General features: G+C 38.6%; 2 protein-coding genes across 2 annotated transcripts in view; both read left to right on the top strand.

Annotated features, from left to right (window-relative positions):
* Positions 1-161: 161 nt before the first annotated feature.
* LOC114875406 (WD repeat-containing protein 35) lies at positions 162-4620 on the top strand. Its single transcript, XM_029185650.2, has 2 exons — positions 162-572; positions 649-4620. Exon 2 carries the CDS (start codon positions 703-705, stop codon positions 4252-4254), a length of 3552 nt encoding a protein of 1183 aa, XP_029041483.2. The 5' UTR covers positions 162-572; positions 649-702; the 3' UTR covers positions 4255-4620.
* Positions 4621-4989: 369 nt separating this feature from the next.
* LOC114875419 (glypican-4) overlaps positions 4990-23562 on the top strand; it is a 93010-nt gene continuing 74437 nt past the window's right edge. The window contains exon 1 of the mRNA XM_029185665.2: positions 4990-5384. Coding sequence (XP_029041498.1) covers positions 5234-5384 — 151 coding nt within the window. The 5' untranslated portion in view covers positions 4990-5233. The remainder of the gene's footprint in view (positions 5385-23562) is intronic.

Here is a 23562-nt window from a genome sequence, read left to right as displayed (position 1 = left end):
ACAACTGTTAACTCTAAAAGAATCTATTTTTACATTGTAATAATAAAACTATATTTGAAAATGCAATTCAATTTGAAACTTGCGCTACTTTACTTTCAGCAATGAAATCAGCAATTTAGATAATTGTTTATCAAACAATTATTTTAATCATTCTTCAATTTTGTGCTGGTTTTGAATGATATCTAAAAGATAGAATCAAAGGGAGTCAAAATTGTGTTTTTTGAAAGAACAAAGGCATGTCCAGTCTTTTTGTATTTGTATTTCCCTTCCTTTAGCAAACATTAATGTGAATGGGACTAAACTTGACATATCCCAGTTCAATGTATACATGTAATCAAATTTGATTGTTTACGATAACCTATTCGAGTTAATTTTTTATATATGAAACTCTATCAGTCATTAAAAATGGATTTGATTAAATAAAGTAAATATCTTAAATTTATATACAAAATGCTCTATGTCATTGGGTCTCATAATGCATACTAAAAAGATTTGTTTCAGATAATAGGCATTGTTTATTAATCATTGTTATCATTATTGTCAAATTGTTGGGATCATTTCCATGCAACAATGTGAGTAATGAATACAATTATTGAAATTATTAACTGATGGAATGGTAATAATGCATATTTCGATATATATTTTCAGAAATCATTTTATTATACAACACAAATTACATTTTTATTATTGAATATCACCAAGATGTTTGTATACCTAAGCAAAAAGATAGCAATACCAAACAATTTTCGATTAAATTGCATAGCATGGAATCAAAAGGAAGGTTATATAGCAGTCGGAGGAGAAGACGGTCTCTTGAAAGTACTCAGAGTAGATTCCAGCGTAAGCGGATCTAACAGTGGTGGAAAATCTCGGAATTTAACTGCTGCCAGTAATTTGAGCATGAATCAAACCCTGGAAGGTCATAATAGTCATGTACAAGTTGTTACCTGGAACGAGCAACATCAGAAATTGACCTCCAGTGATCAGAACGGCGTGATCATAGTTTGGATGCTGTACAAAGGATCCTGGTATGACGAAATGATAAACAATTGTAATAAATCAATAGTCAAAGGAATGGCATGGAGTTCCAACGGTCTAAAAATTTGCATAGTCTACGAAGATGGAGCAGTTATCGTGGGTTCTGTCGATGGTAACAGAATTTGGGGGAAAGAATTGAAGAATGTATCTCTGGCTGCTGTACAATGGTCCCCGGATGGAAAGCTATTATTATTTGGCTTAAAAAATGGGGAGGTTCATCTTTACGATAACCAAGGTGTATTTTTAACAAAGTTACAGATGGTTTCTCTCAATACCGGTCAGACCCAAACAATAGTAACGTTACAATGGTACGATGGAAGAAATGGCTACATCGGTTTGGACTGTCCAACTTTAATCATCTGCTACAGAAACGGTAAAATACAACTTATGAGAGACACAAACGATGATAATCCAATCGTAATAGAAACCGGTATGACTGCAGCATGGTGCTGCTGGAACAGTTGTGGGTCTCTGCTAGCAGTTACAGGAATGATGCCGATGTTAAGTAATGGAGAGACAAAGGACACGAATGTCATTCAATTCTATACTCCATTTGGTAAACATATGAAAACTTTAAAAATACCTGGTAGAGAGGTGACGTGTTGCGCATGGGAAGGAGGCTCTCTCCGAGTAGCTTTGTCAGTGGATTCGCACATATATTTCGCGAACATCCGTTTAGATTACAAGTGGACTTATTTCAGTAACACAGTTGTGTACACAAACGAAAAGATTAGCAAAGATGGCATTTGTATCATGTTCTGGAACACAGTCAACAACACCTGTTGCACGAAATACGTGAAAGCGTTGATATCAGTGTCCTCGTATGGAGACCACTGTGTTCTGGCTGTGAAGAATGATCTCGTACAAGGCTCTGAGCAATTCGCCCTTTTGGTCTGCAACTCAATAGCCACTCCAATAGACACTAAATTTATAGATCTAGAGCCATTGTGGGTTACCATGACTAACAACACCATCATAACAGCGTCAAAAAATAATTTCTTAGTATGGAATCATCGTACTCCTCGCAATACCATGCTGCATGCAGGTCGAGTTAAAAGGGACAAGATTTATCACATAGACGAAACTCCAACTGGTGTGACAGAAGTTATTCAAGATTTAGATAAAGATAGATCATTTGAAACACCTATTAATACAAAGGCTACTATGGATCCTATTTGTTGTCTATATGCAACCGAGAAGGTTTTATTGATCGGCAGAGAATCAGGAATGATCCAGAGATACTCTTTACCGCAAATAACTCTCACGAACAGGTATAACACATCCTGTAAATTGTACAAAATCGCAATCAATTGCGACTCGTCACGCGCATCCTTGATGGACACCAGTGGGGTATTGACTATGTTGGATTTAGATATTGATTTGAAAAAGAATTTCAAAAACGGAGAAACGGAGGAGGATATAAATAAATTTGAGAGGAAGGATGTTTGGGCTATGTGCTGGGCGCAAGATAATCCGGCACTGTTGGCGATCATGGAGAAGACCAGGATGTACGTGTTGAGAGAGTTTGATCCTGAGGAACCGATATCGTGTTCCGGATACATTTGTTCCTTCCAAGACTTAGAGATACGTTGCGTGTTGTTGGACGACCTCATGCAGAAGCCGGACGATACGAGGAACGAATTGATAGTCGATTTAGAGGTAAAATCTTTGAGGGACACCAGGGAGTTACTGACGAAGGTAGGATTGAAGGAAGCCAACAACTTCATTCAGGACAATCCTCATCCACGATTGTGGCGCTTATTGGCCGAGTCAGCGTTGCAGAAATTGGATCTGGAAACTGCAGAGAACGCGATGGTACGTTGCACCGATTACCTGGGTATACAGTTCATAAAACGTTTGCAGAACGTGCACAACGATCAGTTGAAGAGAGCGGAGGTGGCGGGTTTCCTTGGGAACTACGAGGAGGCAGAGAAATTGTACTTGGACATGGACAGAAGGGACCTGGCGATATCGTTGCGGCAGAAATTAGGCGATTATTTCCGGGTGATTCAGTTAATGAAGATGGGGATCGGTGGCTCCGACAAGCAGACGGAGCACGCTTACAACAAGATCGGCGAGTACTATGCTGAGAGACAGAATTGGGAGGGTGCGAGGGAGTACTACGAAAAGAGTAGGAACTTGGAGAAGTTAATTGATTGTTATTACAAGCTGGAAGACTTTGTTCAATTGGCAGGAACCGTGCAACAGTTGTCGGACAAAAGTCCTTTATTAAAAACAGTCGCGAGAATGTTAGCGTCCGTAGGTATGTGTTCTCAGGCTGTTGCGGCTTACATAAAATACGGAGACGTGAAGCTAGCCGTGGACACCTGCGTTCGCTTGAATCACTGGGATCAGGCGGTGGAACTGGCAAGAACTTACAAGATGGCTCAAATAGGAGAATTATTGAACAAGTACGCCAATCATCTCCTATCGAACGGTAAAATGTTACAGGCGATAGAGTTGTATAAGAAAGCGAATTACAATCTGGAGGCGGCGAAATTGTTGTTTCAATTGGCTGAGGAACAGGCGAAGAGTCGAACGAATCCATTGCGCGTGAAGAAGATTTATGTTCTTGCGGCTTTGCTGATCGAAGATCACATCAACATCACGCCTGCGACCAAGGGCGGCCGCAGCAACATTGTGATGGGTTTAACGGAGAACAATGAAGACTCTCGCGTGATAGAGAACGCCTGGAGGGGCGCAGAGGCGTATCACTTTCTTTTATTGGCGCACAGGCAGGTATACTCGGGACACTACGACGCGGCTATGAAAACCGCCTTGCGTCTCAGAGAGTACGAGGATATTCTGCAGCCGGAGGATATTTACTGCTTGCTTGCACTGTCGAGCGCTGTTAATCACGCTTTTGCTGTCTGTTCCAAGGCGTTCATCAAGCTCGAGTCGCTGGAGATTATCTCGGAATCGGCTAGAGAAGAGTACGAGGATCTAGCGGTGGATATCTTCACCAAGCACAGTCCGAAAGACGTTCGCAATTCGAAAGCTGAATGCGCTAATTGCGAGACAATGGTACCCGACTGGTGCGTCGCTTGTCCAAATTGTATGACCAGGTTTCCTCCTTGTATCATTTCAGGAAAACCATTGATGGATCTCAGTAACGCGTGGATTTGTACCGTTTGCAGGCATCATGTTGCTACGGAACGTGACGTGGTTAATATTAATGCTTGCCCCTTGTGTCACAGCACGGTTACGTACATGTAATTTAGACGGGTCAGTACGTGTGGACCAAGCATGGTAAAATAAATATTTGTTACTCGTAGTTTAATCAACGTGTTCACGGCGAACATTGATTACGTAGGAAGCACGTTGTGCCTTGATATGGGTGTATGCTACTTAAAATAATTAGAATATTTGCTTATACAGATTTTGAAAATTATTTGAGTAAATGGTTCTAATTATTTTGAGTAATGCATTCCGTTAGTTTTTATTATGCTAAAGCATTTACACGTCACAGTATATCAATTTAATATACTTAATTTGGTTGAAAAAGTTTATTTTTGATCTCATTTGTAGGTTTATAGTTACTTCATATTGAACGAAATATTTTTTTTCGTGAGTATAATACTTATTTGAACATTTACATGAATCGAATCAGTATTAATTATTTTTATTCTAAATTATAACAAATATTAATAGACTGTTAATTCCGTCCAATAATTATATTTTTTTTAAAATGTTTAGAGATGTAAGGTACGAAATAATAAGTTGCATTAAAAATATTTTAAACTACCTTACGCGTATTTAATCTTGTACCCTAAAAATTTACATAATTTTTCGAACCGTTGAATCAATTTTTATAAACAAAATCAAATAAATGAATTTACCGCTTCGCGCATGGCAACTGGTTTAGCGCGTGACAGATTTTCGTTTGTGCGCATGCGCGTCGGTACCGGCACGCGTTCCTTCCACGAGTCGGCTAGTGCGTCTCGAGCCAGCAGAGGGGAAGCATCGTTTCGTGTCGCTTCCTCTGTTACAGATAGTTTTGACGTTTCTTTTCAATTTTATCTACTTTTTCGTGAATATCATCGTTTATTTCGAACTATCACGCGTGCTTGCCGAACTAATTCGCAATTATAAATTTATTTTTCCGCGAATGTACAAATATAACAAGTGCCACGTTCCGCGTATCTGTCGCGTTAATTCGTGAGTGTATCGTAAGTGCTTTTAAAAAAGAAGAATAATGAGTGGTATGCTGTCGATGTTGTGTGTTATCCTGATCCTGAGCGTCGGGACGACTACGGTACGCGCCGGATTAAAATGTGACGCTGTCAGACCGTACTTTGAATCTCAGGGCTTTCCTGTCAGTGATATTCCCAAGGAGGCGATTTCATGTAAGTACTTGTTTAAATTTCTTGTTTCTAATTTCTTATATCACATTTTTGAGTTTCAATTTGGAGAATTCCGTGTCATAATTTACTGCAAAGTTATCAGTTTCAAAAGTTTCAAAGTAACAGCGTACTTGTAAGATTTACAACATTAATATTAAATTACCATCGAGTGTCGTTGATAAATGCATAAAAATAGTTAAAATCGAAACAATTTAAGATAGAATTAATGAGATTTGACAAATTTTATAACTGTATTCCGAACCGTTTAGTCGCTCAATTGACCAGTGACGCAGTGCGCGTCACTTAGAACGAGAGATTCTCAAGTGAAACTACGGTTTCCTATAATTCAAATTTAACACAGGTTAATTTTCTAATGCGGTAAAACAATGATACCAATTGAATAAAAAAGAGAATAGAAATAATTGAAACTCAAAATTGGGACTGTTTTGCTTATAAATCCCCGCAATTCGTGATTTATCTGGTGACATTTCGTCGAAGTGATTTACAAAGGCACACGTTCAACGAAATATTTATGCCCGATGAATTATGGGTAGTGTTTCTTCGCGAAGGGGCTAGCGAATAGGGGAAATACGAAGGGAAAGAAAAATTCTAGGAAGTTCTCACGTCGAAACTCGACACACGAGACACGCTCGAGTTAACCTTAAATGTGTTCATGTATACACACGCGGCTAAGTGTCGAAAACGTGATGAATGAGAATAAACACTTTTCCGGTTACAGTTTTTCATGAGAATAGTTAACTTTTCAGTTTCCATAGTAATAAAATAATATTTTTCCACTGTTCGACTTAAAATTTAGACATTATTAACCAGAATAGATAACAGTTTTATTTATTGGTTCCCAGCAGTGCATAGCTGGGAGGCTTCGTTTATCAGCCAGATATAAATACATAGAGCCTTTCTCTGACGTTATCGGGTAATGCAATCAAATACGTTCAATTTCGAAAGCATATTTACTCGGATCTACCAGATAATAAAAATTTACGATACCAACATGATTTACAAAGAACAAATAGTATTACTGCAGTACAAATGTTACGATGTAACATATTTTTTCTTGTAAAACACGTGCTTTATCGAAACCCTTGGATGACGGACCAAGGAGAGAGCCCCAGATCAATTTCATTCCTACATTTCATACTGTTTCTTTAAACATTATTTATTCACTATACGAAGCTCTCTCGTCTACAAAATTATACATCTAACTTCAGGTTAATATCCTACTATATATTGTGTAAGTTTGGCTCCGCTGTTCAAGGGTTAATATATTTCTTCTTCATCTTTTATATCGAGGATACATATTCTTAAGAGAGTCAATGTACTCATCTTGACTCTGTCGATAAAAACATGCATCACACGCGATATTCTCATCTTAACCGTAACGCAATCGTTTTTCCACGTACTCCTGTCAATTATATTTACTCGATACTCTTTGCTACCGCAATCTTATTTACCAGAAGGGATTTACTTTAAACAAATTGTTTTGTTAAGAGAATAATTAAATGGGTCATAGACTTGATCGTCAGATTTAATTACTAATCGACACAATTTAACTAATCAACCATTTTCAATCATTTACCTAATCAACAACATAGATTTAATTACTAAGATAACAATGCCCATTATTTCCGCGCGATCAATTAACGAACGCGTTAAATATTCTTCCGTGTGGTTTTTGTATCCTTCACCATTTCCCGCGGGGGTTCATTGTTTACAACCAGACCGGCATTATTTCCGTCGCGATTATCCATCGGAAAAAGAATAATCGAGGCGTCGTTACTTCGAAGTCGGTTAAGTCGCAAGGAAGTTGGTACAAAGTTGATATAAACGCGCGCATCCGTTCGCGTATGTACACTAGATACAGTCGTCGCGATAAAACGTGAAACGAACCGTTTCGAAGCATTCCTTTTTTTCACTTTACCTACGTGTACAACCCGTTCACTGGCTCTCCGCTACCTCCGGCTCTTCCCAGCTCTTTATCTGCCGCGAAACCAGCACGCTTCTCCTTTCATCTCACCGATAAAACACGCCAGTGTTTATACGCGAGCGTGAAAAACGATCGAGAAGATAAATCAGAGATGGCGTAGTTTCCGAGAGAGAACGCGAGTTTTGAGTATTTTCCTCGGGATAGATTTTATACAGGAGGTAGATGTTTGGTTGAGAGTAACTCGCGCGAGTAGCTCTCGATAGCTGAGAGTCACTCTCGGTGGACTAATAATCACTTTCAACTCAATATATTTTCCTCGGTATAGATTTATAGAGAAATGGGAGCAAAGGGAGTAGGTCTAACTCGCGCGAGTAGCTCTCGATAGTGAGTGGGAGTCACTCTGTAGACTAATAATCACTTTCAGCTCATTATATTTTCCTCGGTGTAGATTTTATAAAGGAGGTAGATATTTGGTTGAGAGTGAAACTCGCGCGAGTAGCTCTCGATAGTGAGTGGGAGTCACTCTGTAGACTAATAATCACTTTCAGCTCATTATATTTTCCTCGGTGTAGATTTTATAGCGAAATGTGAGGAAAGGGTCTAACTCGCCCGAGTAGCTCTCGATAGTATTGCTTGCGAGTGAACAATAAATTAAAAATAATTATTAATTTTCAGCTGAATATACAGTTGCAAGAAATGCCATCGAGAGTCACTCTCGCAACTGTTACTCTCCAACGAGCACCTATCCTAAAGACTACGCTAAAAGAGTGAACGTAGTTAGCTGAGAATAAATTTTATCCATTTGCAAGAAATATTTTCGATAATTCCTCCCCTGAGTTTTCCACCCCTCCTCAAATCCTCCCATTCGTTTAACTCGAATGAAAATTGGCGTCCACTTAAGACACTACATCCAAGTTGAAAATGCATCCACGGAAGGATGGACGTTGTTAGCCCAGGATGACGGTAATCCCTGCTATACGTCTTGTTCCTAGTCTGCTCTGCGTTAACGACGAGACGTCGACGGTTCCCAGACAGAGCGATCAATTGACTAACGTTAGAGTAGTTTGCGCCACGGAAACCGTTTCAACTAATCCGAACCAATCAGCACGCTCTGCTTTCATTTGTCCCCCGAGTAATCTCGAAAGCGTTCCTCCTCTCGCACGATACCGGGGGCAGTGTGCGTTAACGCGATCGTAAAAACCGTGTCGAACAAGCTGTTAAAAGGAGCGAACCGATGACGTAGAGCATCCGGCAGCGAACAGGAAACAGCCTTGACCCTGCAGGTTTTTACTCTGACCGTCTTCCTATCGGTTCGATCTTCCCTGTCGCGCTTACCTGATGCAAACCTTCGATGACGACCAGCTGCGAGAGGTCTTCTTTACCTGGTCCCCAGGTTCATTATCTCGTAAAACGTGCCACTTCGGCTTTTACGGGGCCCAGAGTCCGTGTCGGTTGATTTGCACGACAGGAGAAGGATAATTGATAAATTCTAAAAGAATTTAAAGGTGGCTCCACTTGTAAAATTATTTTTTTTCTCGTTAGAAAACTCTCGTTAGATTTCACTCTGAAGCATACTACTCCCACTACATCATTTGAAGTGGAAACTTAGAAGTTTGACAAATTTTCCACTTTTGTCTAACGTATCACAAAAAAGAAGGCGTTAGAATTCTTGTTTCTATCGTTTAATCGACTTCCTCAGGGAACAGGGTACTTTAAGAGGAAAACTGATGCGATTCGCGAGAAATCCTCTGCGACTAGTTCCTCCAGGTAGTTTGTCAGGGTTTAAGAGGCTAACAAATGCTCGGACGCGTTGGACAGGATATGAAAGGGTGTTCTAGGATCAGCAGACGTCTTAAGTATTATCCAGGATCGCGGGTAGTATTGCGTTTCGTTCCCTTAATCGCGAACGATTCGTCTTCCCAGGGATGCTCGATCTTTGAGAACGAATGATTATTATCCATTAACCCAGCTAATTTATTCTAACATCCGTGACGTTGGAAGTTGGAGGACCTCCCAAAGAGTCCCCTGACGTCCTTCGTTATTCATTCGTTTCTCTTTTGAATAGTTTCGAAGATTTTTCTGCCCTTCCGATGGAAATTGTCGAACAATACTGACAAATAGGTCAAGATTAGGGTTTTTGTGTGAACGAAACAGGTGCGAGAACACAAGTATCTGTCTTTGGCTAGGATCAAATGACTCGACGAATATATTCGTCGAGTTCGGTTAAACGACTATTGTTTAACTCCCGTGGAGTTTGTATCAGGTAGAACCAACCGATGAGTTGGCTAGAATTTTCTCCAGCATCGTCGGAGTTTCGTTGAAAGAAAAGCCTTGGGCGAACTACGGGGATGAACTGACTTTTCCTTCGACTTTGTGCTCTTACTCTTCGGCATTGTTCCCCTTCGAACCGAGCCAAGTCGCTTCCTTTCCCCTTAATTATTCGCCGGCTCTTCCAGCCGTTGGAATAATTTCATATCGAGGTATTACGACTGTTTATAAGGAGAAAGCGGTTTTAATGAAATCGTTGATTGCCTCGACTTGGACAAGTTTACTTGTAAATGTAGCTCCTTTTGTATTTTAGTTGGTGTCTTCTTAAAATTGCTGACTCTTAGATTATATCCCGAATTTTTTGGAACGCCCCTTACTGTTATAAAATTTTTAGGTTCTAAAATTTTAGAATTCCAGTTTTTCAATTTCAGTTTTCCAAATTTTCTAAATTTCAGTTTTCCAGAAGTCCAAATTTTTCAAAATTCCAAGTTCCAGTTTTCCAAATTTGGAATTCCAAATTCCAAATTTCAGTTTTCCAGAATTCCAAATTTTCTAAATTTCAGTTTTCCAGAATTCCAAGTTCCAGTTTTCTGGAATTCCAAATTCCAAATTTTCTAAAATTCCAAATTTCAGTTTTCCAAATTTTCTAAATTTCAATTTTCCAGAATTCCAAATTTTCCAAAATTCCAAGTTCCAGTTTTCTGGAATTCCAAATTCCAAATTCTCTAACTTTCAATTATCCAGAATTCCAAATTTCCAAAAATTCCAAGTTCCAGTTTTCTGGAATTCCAAATTCCAAATTCTCTAAATTTCAATTTTCCAGAATTCCAAATTTCCCAAAATTCCAACTTTCAGTTTTCTGGAATTCCAAATTTCAGTTTTCCAGAATTCCAAATTTTCAAAGATTCCAACTTCCAATTATTCGAAAATCCAAATTTCCAAATTTAAGTCTTCCAGAATCTTAAAATTTTAAGATTCCAAGTTCCAAATTTTTGGCCTACTATCTAAAGTTTAGAGTCCATAAATTCTCCAATATCCGAATTTCTAAAGATCCCGAAAATTTTGAATTAGAGAGAACACAGACGCTCGTAGCAGTATCGATTATAAGGACCAGCGATTCGATTACAGTGTGAGACACAGCGGTGGCAGGACAGTTAATTCACCTGGTGTAGGTACATAAATGAAACTGATACTAGACGCTATTACCAGGGACCGAACAATTGATTTATGGATCACGATATACTGGATCATGGCTGATAAACGATATGTTTCTTCATTAAGCCCTTGTAGAACCGGTACTTACATTAATTGTCGCGCCTTGTAAGGACAGCGAAACGAGGGACACGATTTCTTTTTTTCATTGATTAATTAAACATTCAGAGATATTAAATAACCTTGAGCTTACCAGCGTTCTTTCCATATTAATTATAAGACATTTCAATAAAAACAGATTTGCATATTTATATGATAACTCAAATGGGATAGCTTTCACCGTTCGATATTCGATTTACGACACCGTACTCTCTAAAACGATTTCGATTATGCCTCATAATTTATATATCTTTTCCTTCTGAAGAGGGACGAAAATCTTTCCATTTCCTTTTAAGTCGAATTTTTCATACATTTAAATAATAATATTTCAAAAAATATCAAGAGGTATAAATTTAAATTGTCATTGGTCTCGTAAGTCTGTTCAAATAAATTACTCAACGGAAAAATATTTATTTTACGATAAAATTCTGTCGTTCCAGCTCTGATACAAACCTTGAAATTATCTCTTATCCAAAAGAAAGTGAGAAATAAAAAAAGGAGTCTCATAAATTTAGTATCCAGAAGATATTATATTTTAAAAGAAAGAAACAGCGTGCAGTCAAACTTTTCCATTGAAATGATTCTTTTAGTATTGATACGATGGTATTTAACCATGAAAAGGATCTCTTCCGAGGGGTGGGTTTCGTTGAAACGTTTCCTGCGAAATGGAGTATCACGAGGACAGGGACGCAACTGAGTCGACGAAGAGTTAAGTTATGACAGTCAACAAGTTCTGGCAGGCTGAAACTGGCTGAAACATGTCGCCAGCAGCAGCAGCAGCCTGGACGTGGAATGCAGAAAGCAGCCTTTTCATAGAGATATGCAGGCCCTGGTAGACTATAACCGGCCGAGCACGCTTAATGGTCGCTGTTGTAACTTAGAACTTTTTAAATAACCATCCCTAGCCGAGGTGTTCCCTCGGTTAGCTTGGAAAACCAGCTCACCTTGTTTGCCTGTTCACGATGAGTTTCTACCTGATATATACGGGAACGTGTTTGCTGATACAATGCAACCAAACACTTGGACGATTGTGAACGCGTTATTTATGTCTGTACTCTTATCTTCTAATGCAACATATCCCTTCGCTTTATCTTTTCTTCAGGAGATTCTTTGTGAAAGGTGATTGAAGGTGGAATGTTTAAAAATATAGAAAACAGGGCATTATGGCTCCTTATTTTAAAAAATATATAATTTAAGGGGGATAAATTGTTTTTAGAGGATTATAATATTGTTCTTTATTGATTACTGTAATTTTGTTTGATGAATTTTTGAAATTCTAGTTTGTGTAAGGAAGAAAGATCAAAGTATTCTAGGTTGTTTAAGTATTCCGGATATTATCTGTTGGTGTATCTAAAGTACATCTTCGAATTTGAAATTCTGATATAGCTGGACGGTCGTAGAAACGATGCCCATTCGTTGCATGCAAAGGTCCGAGGATGCATATGCATTGCTTAGGAAAAAATGGGGAACACGTTTCCACCAGCAATATATGGACATTTCTTCTTGATTTTCTTCGATTTTATATGCAAACTCGCATTTCACAGATCATCTTTGCTTTTCCTTCACTGCATATTGATAGAATTGCATAATTACAAAAAGATTTCTTCAACATTTTTTAGTTCTTATACATTTTTATATATTTTTCATAAAAAAGAAAATATTTGACCCCTTAAGGATAATTATGGTTGTATCAATGATTTATTAATTTTTATCTTAGCAACTGGCTATTCATTTCTATATATTCTTCATAAAACAAAAAAAATGTTGGATTCTTCAAGGGTTGCATCAATGATTTACTAATTCTTATCTTAGCTATTCATTTTTATACATTTTTCATAAAACAAAAAAGAATGTTTGATTTTCCAAGGATTATTATGGTTACATCAATGATTTATTAATGATTTTTATCTTAGCAACTGGCTATCCATTTTTATATATTCTTCATAAAACAAAAAAAATGTTTGATTCTCCAAGGATAATCATGGTTGCATTTTTCATAAGAAAAAAGAATGTTTGATCCCCCAAGGATAATTATGGTTGCATCAATGATTTACTAATTCTTATCTTAGCTATTCATTTTTATACATTTTTCATAAAACAAAAAAGAATGTTTCATTTCCCAAAGATAATTATGGTTGCATCAATGATTTACTAATTCTTATCTTAGGAACTAACTATTCATTTTCATACATTTTTCATAAAACGAAAAAAAAATGTTTAGCCCCTTAAGGATAATTATGGTTGCTAGCTTTTATCGCGTAAGAAAACGTAGCCCATAATTTTGGACGAGCTTGTACCCGCGTTACGGACTCCCTTCCGTTACCTGACACTACTCCGGAATGTAGCAGGGCTTTCTGAAGGGAGGACACAACGTGCTTCATGGTACTTTGCACACCGATATTACCTCCTCTTTGGATCGGTGTGTATACCATGGGTCTACCATCCTGACAGGCAAACTTTCGCCCCTGCAAGTACGCAACAGCTTCGTCGCCTATTGAGGATGTCGCTGACGTGCACGTCATTATGCGACTTACATTTGCCCAGGACAGGGCTATGCGAACTTCTGTCCCTCCGAGGAGAGAGAGGCTGCTCCGTGTTCGCTAAAAGCCAGCCTAAGGACTCATTGTTAGTCACCGAGTGGAAAGGGACACACGCGTTCGAGCGTCTACCGTTTGCTTTCGAACGATCGCCTTCGGCGAAACGAAACTCGACCCTGAAGAGCAAGCGAAATTTCGAAGCTCTGCCTTGGGGAAAAAAGCGAATCTCGAAATTGCTAATATTACAATGTTAATTAAGCGCGATAGGGATTCGCGCGGCAATTACAGAATTTCGAAAATATGATACTCCGAGTCGCGTAGTACTACGTCAGTCTTAAACTTCGCGAAGTCTCTTGGTACTTGTTAGGGAAAGTAATCTTAATTACTCCGGCTTCTGATATCTGCTTTTAGTATTTCGAATCTCTTCGAACATGGAAATTTTTTAAATTGTTCCTTCCGTTATTTGTCCTTTCACTGTTTTAATTACGGATACCGGGAATCAGAGTAATTAACCCGTAACTGTAGCGTGAAAAATCATGAAGCTAATCAGGTTGCAACGCGTCGAAGAATGGCCTTTCTAATTGAACAACATGTACATGTATATAGAAGCAATCCGCGTCTCCTCGAGTTAGGTTAATTAAGTTTCATTAAAGTGACAAGCTCGGTATGCCAGTCATGTTTAGGTAGGTGGAACTGAAACCGGGCATAAATATGATATTCCACGGGTTCTGCAAAGCTCAAACGCTAATTAAATAGCGGATCGAGTCTGTGTTGTATGCGGGGCCAGGTAGACGCGGTTAATCCAGAGGCGACGACTGATCCGGCTCGTGGATTAGGAAGTTCTTGGTGATCCAACAAATTAGCTGTTCAGCCTCTCGAATGGATCTTTTTTGACCCTTCGACACTTCTCCTGTTACTTTATTCATTTCTTTGCTACCGTTTATACCAGTAGCGCAATACCTCTTGCGGTGAAAGGGTTATTAAGAAATTGAAATCTTTTATTTTAATATTTTGGAAACTTGTGAGCTGGATAATTCGGTAAATTTTAAGTTGGAAAATTGCAAGTCGGAAAATAGAGGAATTTATAAATTGGAAAATGGGGAAATCGCTAGAAGGAAAAGCCAGAAATTTGCAAGCTCGAAAATTGGAAAATCGCAAGAAGGAAAAGTTAGAAATTTGCGAGCTCGAAAATTTCAAGTTGGAATATAGAAAAATCGCAAGAAGGAAAAGCCAGAAATTTGCGAGCTTGAAAATTTCAAATTGGAAAATAGGGAACTTTGTGAGTTGGAAAATTTGGGAAATTTTAAGTTGGAAAATGGGAAAAGCGCAAGAAGACAACGCTAGACGTTTGCGAGCTTGAAAATTTCAACTTGGAAAACCGAGAATTTTGTGAGCTGGAAAATTCGGGAAATTTCAAGTTGGAAAATTTGGAAATTCGCAAGGAGGAAAATATGAAAATTTGCTAGCTGGGAAATTGCAAGTGGAAAAATAGAGAAATTTATAAATTGGAAAATGAGGAAATCGCAAGAAGGAAAAGCTCGAAAATATCAAGTTGGAAAGTTAGAAAATTTGCCAGAAGGAAAAGACAGAAATTTGCGAGCTCGACAATTTCAAGTTGGAATATAGAGAAATCGCAAGAAGGAGAAGCCAGAAATTTGCGAGCTTGAAAATTTCAAATTGGAAAATAGGGAACTTTGTGAGCTGGAAAATTTGGGAAATTTTAAGTTGGAAAATGGGAAAAGCGCAAGAAGACAAAGCTAGAAACTTGCGAGCTTGAAAATGTTAAATTGGAAAATAGGGAACTTCGTGAGCTGGAAAATTCGGGAAATTTCAAGTTGGAAAATTTGGAAATTTGCAAGGGGGAAAATATGAAAATTGCAAGTGGAAAAATAAAGAAATTTATAAGTTGGAAAATGGAGAAATCGCAAGAAGGAAAATCCAGAAATTTGCGAGCTCGAAAATTTCAAATTGAAAAATAGAGAACTTAGTAAGTTGGAAGATTTGAAAAATGAAAAATTTATAACTTGGAAAATGAGACACTTCTCATACTCCAAGACAGGAAACAGTAATGGGGAAACACGTATAATTTAAAAATCCTTTATTCACAGTTTTATCCCACGGTCGCTTCTCTTTATTCTTCCACCGTGCTGAAAATCTTTGTACCATTCTGATACGGTTACCAGTCGTTTCAGTTCGAAATCTTTCCTTTCCTTTCGGCTCTCCTTCTTTGCATTCTTTTCACGTAGCCGAAGGCGACTATAATCGGCTACCGTGAAATATCTCTCGTGCACGGGCAACGACTATAGTCTAGCGGCAACGAGTGTATTTCAAAGGCTGTCGTGAAAAATAGCTACAGTCACGGTGAATTTTCTTGCCTGCTGCCGCATAACTATCCAACTTAATGCATATTAATTTTCCATTCAAATTTTAACACCTGCAATTCACTTTGTCGATGAAAACACTGAAAAGTAATCAAACAATAAATTTTAAAATTTCCCTCAAGGGGGTTGGGGGCATAATTCCACTTAGTCTTAGACGTCAGGGTAGTTCGATTGAAGAACCACGTGAAGTCTAGGCAGTTGATACGAAGGTGCAAAAGAAACAGAGAGAGGGGGAGACTTATAATAGTGGTCGGGGGTTGGAGTGTATGGAAGTTGGTATAAAGAGAATTTTCCATGCGCGCTGATTAAAAGGCTGCTGCACGACCACACCGGTATTTACACTCCGTCTTCTTTTGCCGTGAAAAAAAGTCTTTTGCGTTCTCGTCGGTACACGATTGTCGACGCGAAACCCCGAGCGGAAGGGCAGAAAGAACCGGAAGGGGTGAAAAGTCCGTCGCGATTTTTCTCGTCTCGCCAACGAGACAGAGGCAGAAAAACCGTTCGAACTACAGAAACACATCGGTTGTTTTTCCCTTTCTATTCTGCCTTACGTAGAATGTTTCTCGCCGTCTGACCCGTTTTCTTTCAATTTTTAATCTACTGGGAGTTGAGCAGAGATTTGTCCTTTCAAAGAGTGTTTCCCGTTTGTCGGCTAAAGATTCTCTCGTTACCTTTAATGCTCTTGTTGGCTGCTTTAATCATCGACGAACAGGTTCGACGATTCGAATTGATCGTCAAAGGGAAAATCTGATTAACGGATCTCTTAGTTTCTTTGAACGGGATTATGGTAAAAAGAGGGGAACGACAAAGAACGATACGATATTACGTTCCACTCGATCTCGTTGTTGAAATCGCAAGAGTACAGGCTTCATTCCGCTTTCGACGCGTTCAAATCACCGCACAGAAGAGATTCATCTCGATGGTTAGCTTTGTTAGAAGCTAATTATTGAATTTGTTCGATCTGGGTGTTATTTGCTGATTTATATTATAATAGGTTCGAAAGTGTTGGAATTTTATTTTATACAGGGTATAAAATATTGTGCTTTAGGATATTTTATTCTTTGTCGTTTCTTCTTGGTTACGATTTCCGGACGGAGGGTGAACAATGTGCATTTCAGTTTCGTCGAAATTACTTGACGCGTTCGCGGTGAAATTTTCGCGGGGATTGCGAGATCTCTTTTTTCTCCATTGCCATCGCGACCCCTCTCGAGAAAATGACTTTCTGTCGACTGTGAACTCCTCTGAACTGAACAATAGTTGTGCAACCACGAGAAGTAGAGAATACTAAAACTGTGGATATTAGTTAATGAAAATTCATTTTGTAACGGGTAGTAGTCAATTTTGCAATTTGAAAATTTTTAATTTCCGAGTTTTCAAGTTATCAAATTATAGAAATTTCTAAATTTCTTAGTTTCCAAGTTATCTAGTTATTAAATTTTTAAGATTCCAAATTGCCTAGTTATTAAATTACCAAATTTCTAAATTTTCAAGATTCCAAGTTACCTAGTTATTAAATTACCAAATTTCTAAATTTTCAAGATTCCAAATTACCTAGTTATTAAATTACCAAATTTCTAAATGTCCAAGTTTCCAAGTTACCTAGTTATTAAATTACCAAATTTCCAAGATTCCAAGTTACCTAGATATTAAATTACCAAATTTTTAAATTTTCAAGATTCCAAATTACCTAGTTATTAAATTACCAAATTTCTAAATTTTCAAGTTTCCAAGTTACCTAGTTATTAAATTACCAAATTTCTAAATTTCCAAGTTTCCAAATTACCTAGTTATTAAATTACCAAATTTTTACATTTTCAAGATTCCAAGTTTCCAAATTATGAACTTACTAAATTTCTAAACTAGAGAATTTGAAAACTGGAAAATTGTGAAGCTTGCATGTTGGAAAATCGGGAAATGTGCAAGCTGAAAAATCGAGAAATCTATAAACTGGGAAATGGAAAAATTCGTAAATATATAAATTGGAAAATTTCTCAGTTAGAAAATTTCTTTTCTATCGCATCCGTGTCTCATACCTCGCAGAGGTCGTAGATTACAAAGTGTTAAAAGGAATATTTCTTATTTTGCGATAACAACCGAGTACCTTAAAATTTTCCTCTGGCTTTGAAGGAACGCTTCGTTTCTCGTTACCCCGGTAAGTGGATTCTTCAGCGAGTTTTCCAGTCCCTGGAGCAAACGTGGCACAAAATGCCGTTGCCTCGGATATTTACACTCGCCCACGGTATCATCCCTCTTCATGTATGCACGTGCAACAGCCGACATAATTTTAACTTTTACGACATTCTCCTCATGCTTCCTTGCCGCTCCTTACACTCATGGAAAGGACATGATATACATCCTCTTAGATACCGCGTACCTTTCACATGCCCTTTTCCTTATTTTCCATAATCATATTTCAACGATCGGATACTTGAAATCAAAGTTCATCTACATTACAGTTCATTTAGTTCATGATATTTTAACTATTCTCTTAGATGGAATTACTGTTGGTTTAAAGAAGTAATAAAACGAATCCCGTTGGACACGTATTACATACTTTTCCTCGGTACAATCCTCTGGGGAAGCGTTTCGAAAGCACGTTTCTATGGTCCAGATATTAAGAATTATTAGGTTTGCTGGTTGAAAGACGGAATTGCCTCGAAATTACAACGTACCTTTCAGACTTTCAGACCTTTATCTATTTGCAATTTTTTCTGTTTTCGATATTTAATTTGTAAGGGGTATAGGTTTCTAAGTTAATTTTCTGTTTCAAGTTAGAATTTGAAAATTTGTAAAATTTTCCTCAAATTATTTGAAACCGAAGCAAGTAACTCTCTCACCATAAATACAAGTCTGAATCCTTTTCATTTATTTGCAATTTTTCTTGTTTTTGATATTTAATTTGTAAGGGGTATAGGTTTCTAAGTTAATTTTCTATTTCAAGTTAGAATTTGAAAATTTCTAAAATTTCCCTCAAATTATTTGAAACCGAAGTAACTCTCTCACCATAAATACAAGTCAGAATCCTTTTATTATGAAATAAATCAAGAAGAGCTACCTTATCGATATCATCCCCCGCGTTTCTCACCCTCTTTCATTCCGGAAAGAGCCTTCAGCCATTCGCAAACGATAAAGCCACTCTGTTCAATGCTTGTCATTTTTTTTTTTCTAATCCAATCGAAGAGAAAATTTGCCAAGTTTCGAGCAGTAAATTCGCCCGCACGTGTGTACAGAAGGGCGCGTGCCGTTAAATGACGTCGCATCGGCGGGTTGGAAGATATTGGAAAAATCGTGCCCGATAGAGCGAAATCGAGCTTAACTCGATGCGACACGGGGCAAACAAAAACTTTCACCGTCGACAGAGGGCTGCTTTTGCTTGGAAACTGTTCGATTAATCGAAAGGTATCGCCCCGTGTTTTCCCTCGTGGCTTCGTTCTACTTGTTATTCGAGCCACGATCCCGGGAAACCGGCGGCCCCTTTTCACCCGCAAAATCGACCGAAACTAAATTAATTAACAACCATCGTCCCAATGAAGTCTCGTTGATCCTCGACTTTATTCAACGATCGAATCCGTGGAATCGGAATCAGTCGTATTCTTTAAAATACGAAGCTACACGTTGCTTCATAAATCAATGAAAAAGAAGGAAAAATAAACTATGAAAATAGTTTGGTTGATTTACGACTCGAAAACGGTGCAACTTTTATGGGGCACCGAGGCGTGATTTCATCCCCCCTGGTTGCTTATCTATTTACACGGCTCGTTGAAGAAACGCCTGGCAGAAGGGTAATTAACGAAATCTCATTAGGCCACGTTCATCGGCACGCACGATCGTTGTTTCTGGTCGGTGTGCGGTCCGTTTCACTGTTACTGAATTTTACAACCTTATTTCCTGCTCGTAAAAGCAAACGTACGCGGTTTTAACGACTTGTTTATTGGAGCCACGGGAATTTCGGTGAACGCAATCGTCGCTTTCATTTAACACTGATTGTTACCTCGTATTAATAATTTAAAAATTATTTCGCGCGATATTTTCAACCCTTCATTTGAAATTTATTATAATTGCTTAGAAATCGAGAAAACGAAGCTGATAGAATAAAAGTAGATAATTAATGATGCAGTTTTGGAGCCACAGAAATTTTGATGACTGGTGTCTCGGATTAATAATTAAATTATTTCGGGCGATATTTTCAACCCTTCATTTGAAATTTATTATAATTGCTTAGAAATCGAGGAAACGAAGCTGATAGAATAAAAGTAGATAATTAATGATGCAGTTTTGGAGCCACAGAAATTTTGATGACTGGTGTCTCGGATTAATAATTAAATTATTTCGGGCGATATTTTCAACCCTTCATTTGAAATTTATTATAATTACTTAGAAATCGAGGAAACGAAGCTGATAGAATAAAAGTAGATAATTAATGATGCAGGTTTGGAGCCACAGAAATTTTGATGACTGCTGCCTCGTATTAATAATTAAATTATTTCGGGAGATATTTTCAACCCTTCATTCGAAATTTATTATAATTACTTAGAAATCGAGAAAACGAAGCTGATAGAATAAAAATAGATAATTAACGATGCAGTTTCTGTTCAAAATTTCAATCTCCCTCTTAAGAAGATGGAGTAATTTTAGAATCTCACAGAATCCTATAAGAATCTCGTAAGAATTCGGGGTTAGAATAAATCTGCCGAGATTCCGTTGGCGATGATGGTTTTTGCGGGCCGTCCTGTCCGGGGTGAATCCGGGCGTCGCGGCGCGCGTTGTACGGGCGTGTCGGTTCGTAGAAGAGGGACGCCTCGTGTGCATGCGTGCACACTTTTGTTGTGACGGGACACAAAAACCGCACGGTAGATGGAAATTCTCAAGGGACAATGCGCGTAGGGTGCCAACAGCTCTCGCCGGAGACTCAGGAATATCCGGTTTCCTTCGGGAGAGGATGTGCATTCTGCGGCCAGCATTCAGAAGTCTCTCGTGAACACGTATACGCACGGCGTGAATTTCGCGAGACAGATTCGATATGCTGGTACGCGTCGTGGAACTTTCATGGTTTCGGTTCCCATGAACCACCACCACCCCGTGGACGTTTTCGTTACGAACTGACGGAAGTACTTGCGGCTCTTTTTTTTCTTAATCTAAAGCTAATTTTCACTCCAAGTTTGATATTACATCATTGAAATTCAGATTGTCGCGTACGTAAGAGTTCATCGGACCAAAGGTGTAATAGAAAATGTGAAATGCGCAAGAAATTAAGAGGAAGAAACACGACTCGACTCGTATAACGCAAGCCTTGTCATTCGCGTATCCTCTTCCCATACGAGCAGCAGCGTCTTTTGTTACTCACCTTCCTTGGAAATTTTAACTGTTCAAATTTAACAGATCGCGACTCTATTTCCTTCTTGTCTTGGATGGGTAAATGAACCGGGGTTGAAGAAATCACGGTACAACAAGGATACTTTTATGCAAATTATTTATTAGTTCAGATCAGAGGTGGTCAACACGAGGCTCGCGGATCTTGGTCAAATGAACATAAATGTTAATTTTATTGTACATATCACCAAAAGAATATTATATTATGAGCGATGATGTAGCACGCTTGCTTGTTTACTTTAATTAACAAAAAACAAATTAGGTACGTGGCCCGACAGGAATTATTATTTCTTAAATTTGGTCCGCCCTGCTGAAAAGGTTGGTTAGCGTGTTACCCGAAGCAAAAATGACGCTTTTCACCTAAATTCTACGTGTATTTATACTTTAACACTAGAACTATCGATATTTTTTTTAAATAGATAAAGCTCGATCTTTAGCTCGATAACAGCCAACATACATTTCAATAAAAATACCTCGATAAAATTCATAATTTGAAATAAGAAAATGAAAACTAGTCAGAGTGTTAAGGAAAGGGCGAAGTGGAAGGGTCAAAGAAAGGAAAGGAGAAAGGTGACTAATTGTAGCAAGCAAGGCAGGATGAGTATGAGGATGACTGATTGTTTATGGAAGATATAGTAGATAAGGAGCAAACGGAATGATTGTTGGTGTGATTTTGCCCTTTGCCGAAGATAGGGAAAATCGAACATTTTCACGCGATTCTATAATATATACAATTAATCGCGAAAAATGGTGGAAACACGTTTTCCCCTCGCGAGATACAATTAGAATCATTTTGATCCAATATCTCGATATTGGATACAGGAAATGGGGTATCGCTTGAATGTATTTAATTAGAAATTTATTATAAATTCGGCGTTGTTACAAAATGCTGTCCGCGTGACAAAACTAAGACTGCCCGAAGAGCTGAAAAATAGGGGTATTTAAGGATTTCGGAAGCTGAACTTTGGGCTTTGGCTGTATAGGAGAGAGTTGGAAGGTAAAGGGTCGAAAGTGAGTAACGGTGAAAGTTGGTGACTAGTGAAAGATAAAGTTTTAGATGAGACAGGAATGAGTAAAAGGAAATATTTGAGTGTACAACAGTTCGATCAGCTTAGCTGAAACCTTTGGTAACATCGTGTCGGTGTCGCGACAAAAGCCTCTCCGCCTATCCGGTTAAATATATAACCCTGTCACCGTTGGTACATAATATTCCGTCGGATGGTATAATTGCGAATGAAACGGACTAGTAGCGAGTGGTTCGCTATTAGCGAGCGAACTGGCGGCGAAGAAAATCGATGACAGGGAGCAACGAACTTGACGGTAAAGCTCTGGTGGAAAGCTTCTGGCTAGGAGGAAAGAGCGGCGAGAATGAATGACACGCTGTGGTCCGGTCTGACGCGTGCACGTGACACGCGTCAAATGCATTCCCCTGTTGTTGCCTCCTGCACTACGCTTCCTCTTCTGCCCGCGCCAAAGCGTGCCCCGATGCCCCACCGGTTCATTTGCAAATCAAACAGAAGGTCATTACGCGGCAACTTTGATACATTTGCAAACATTCGCAGGATTTGCTGAAACATCTGCTGACCGGTTACCGTTCTGGAAAACAGAGAATCGCTAAAAGGGATGAGAGTTGATTTTCCAACGAGAAAGGATATACAATCGTTGAATGTAGGTCGGAAAGGAGATGGCCATCTCCATTGTCCTGGCAAATTTTTACCCCATGGAATCCATAGAATAGGCCGCCAAGATGATCTGTAACAAGTTTTATTCAAATCGATTAATGGGAATTTTTAAAATGAGGCTCTATGGGGAGTGGTCGAAATGGCTCTTTCGGCATCCCAGTTTCCGGATATGTTAAACTAGACGATAATACCTTTCAAATGAGCCCATGAACATCAAAATCGTCAAACGGGAACTTGGTTAAAATTCGCTGAGTAGTTTGGTCAGAAATCGACTTTGAAGATTTTCTTCATTTTTTCACGACGGGTTTTGACCAAGTTCCCGTTTGACGATTTTGATGCCCATGGGCTCATTTGAAAGGTATTCTCATCTAGTTTAACATGTCCGGGAACTAGGATGCCGAAAGCACGATTTCGACCATTCCCCATAGAGCCTCATTTTAAAAATTCCCATTAATCGATTTGGATAAAACTTGGTGCAGATCATCTTGGCGACCTATTCTATGGATTCCATGGGGTAAAAATTTGCCGGGACAATGGGGACCGATTAAGGTATGGAAATGGCCATCTCCTTTCATATATTAAATAGAATCGAATCATCCTGGCCCATCTGGCACAGATGTAACACGAACTCGGTGTAAAACGAGGCTGGGTCCACTTGAAAATAACAGACACGTGTATTCCTTTCGT

This window comes from Osmia bicornis, chromosome 7, assembly GCF_907164935.1.
Source record: "Osmia bicornis bicornis chromosome 7, iOsmBic2.1, whole genome shotgun sequence".
NCBI classification, from domain to species: Eukaryota; Metazoa; Arthropoda; class Insecta; order Hymenoptera; family Megachilidae; genus Osmia; species Osmia bicornis.
This window is presented reverse-complemented; position numbering and strand designations above follow the sequence as displayed.

Coding starts and splice junctions, on each gene's coding strand:
- LOC114875406 (XM_029185650.2), top strand. CDS start 703: ATGTTTGTATACCTAAGCAAAAAGATAGCAATACCAAACAATTTTCGA.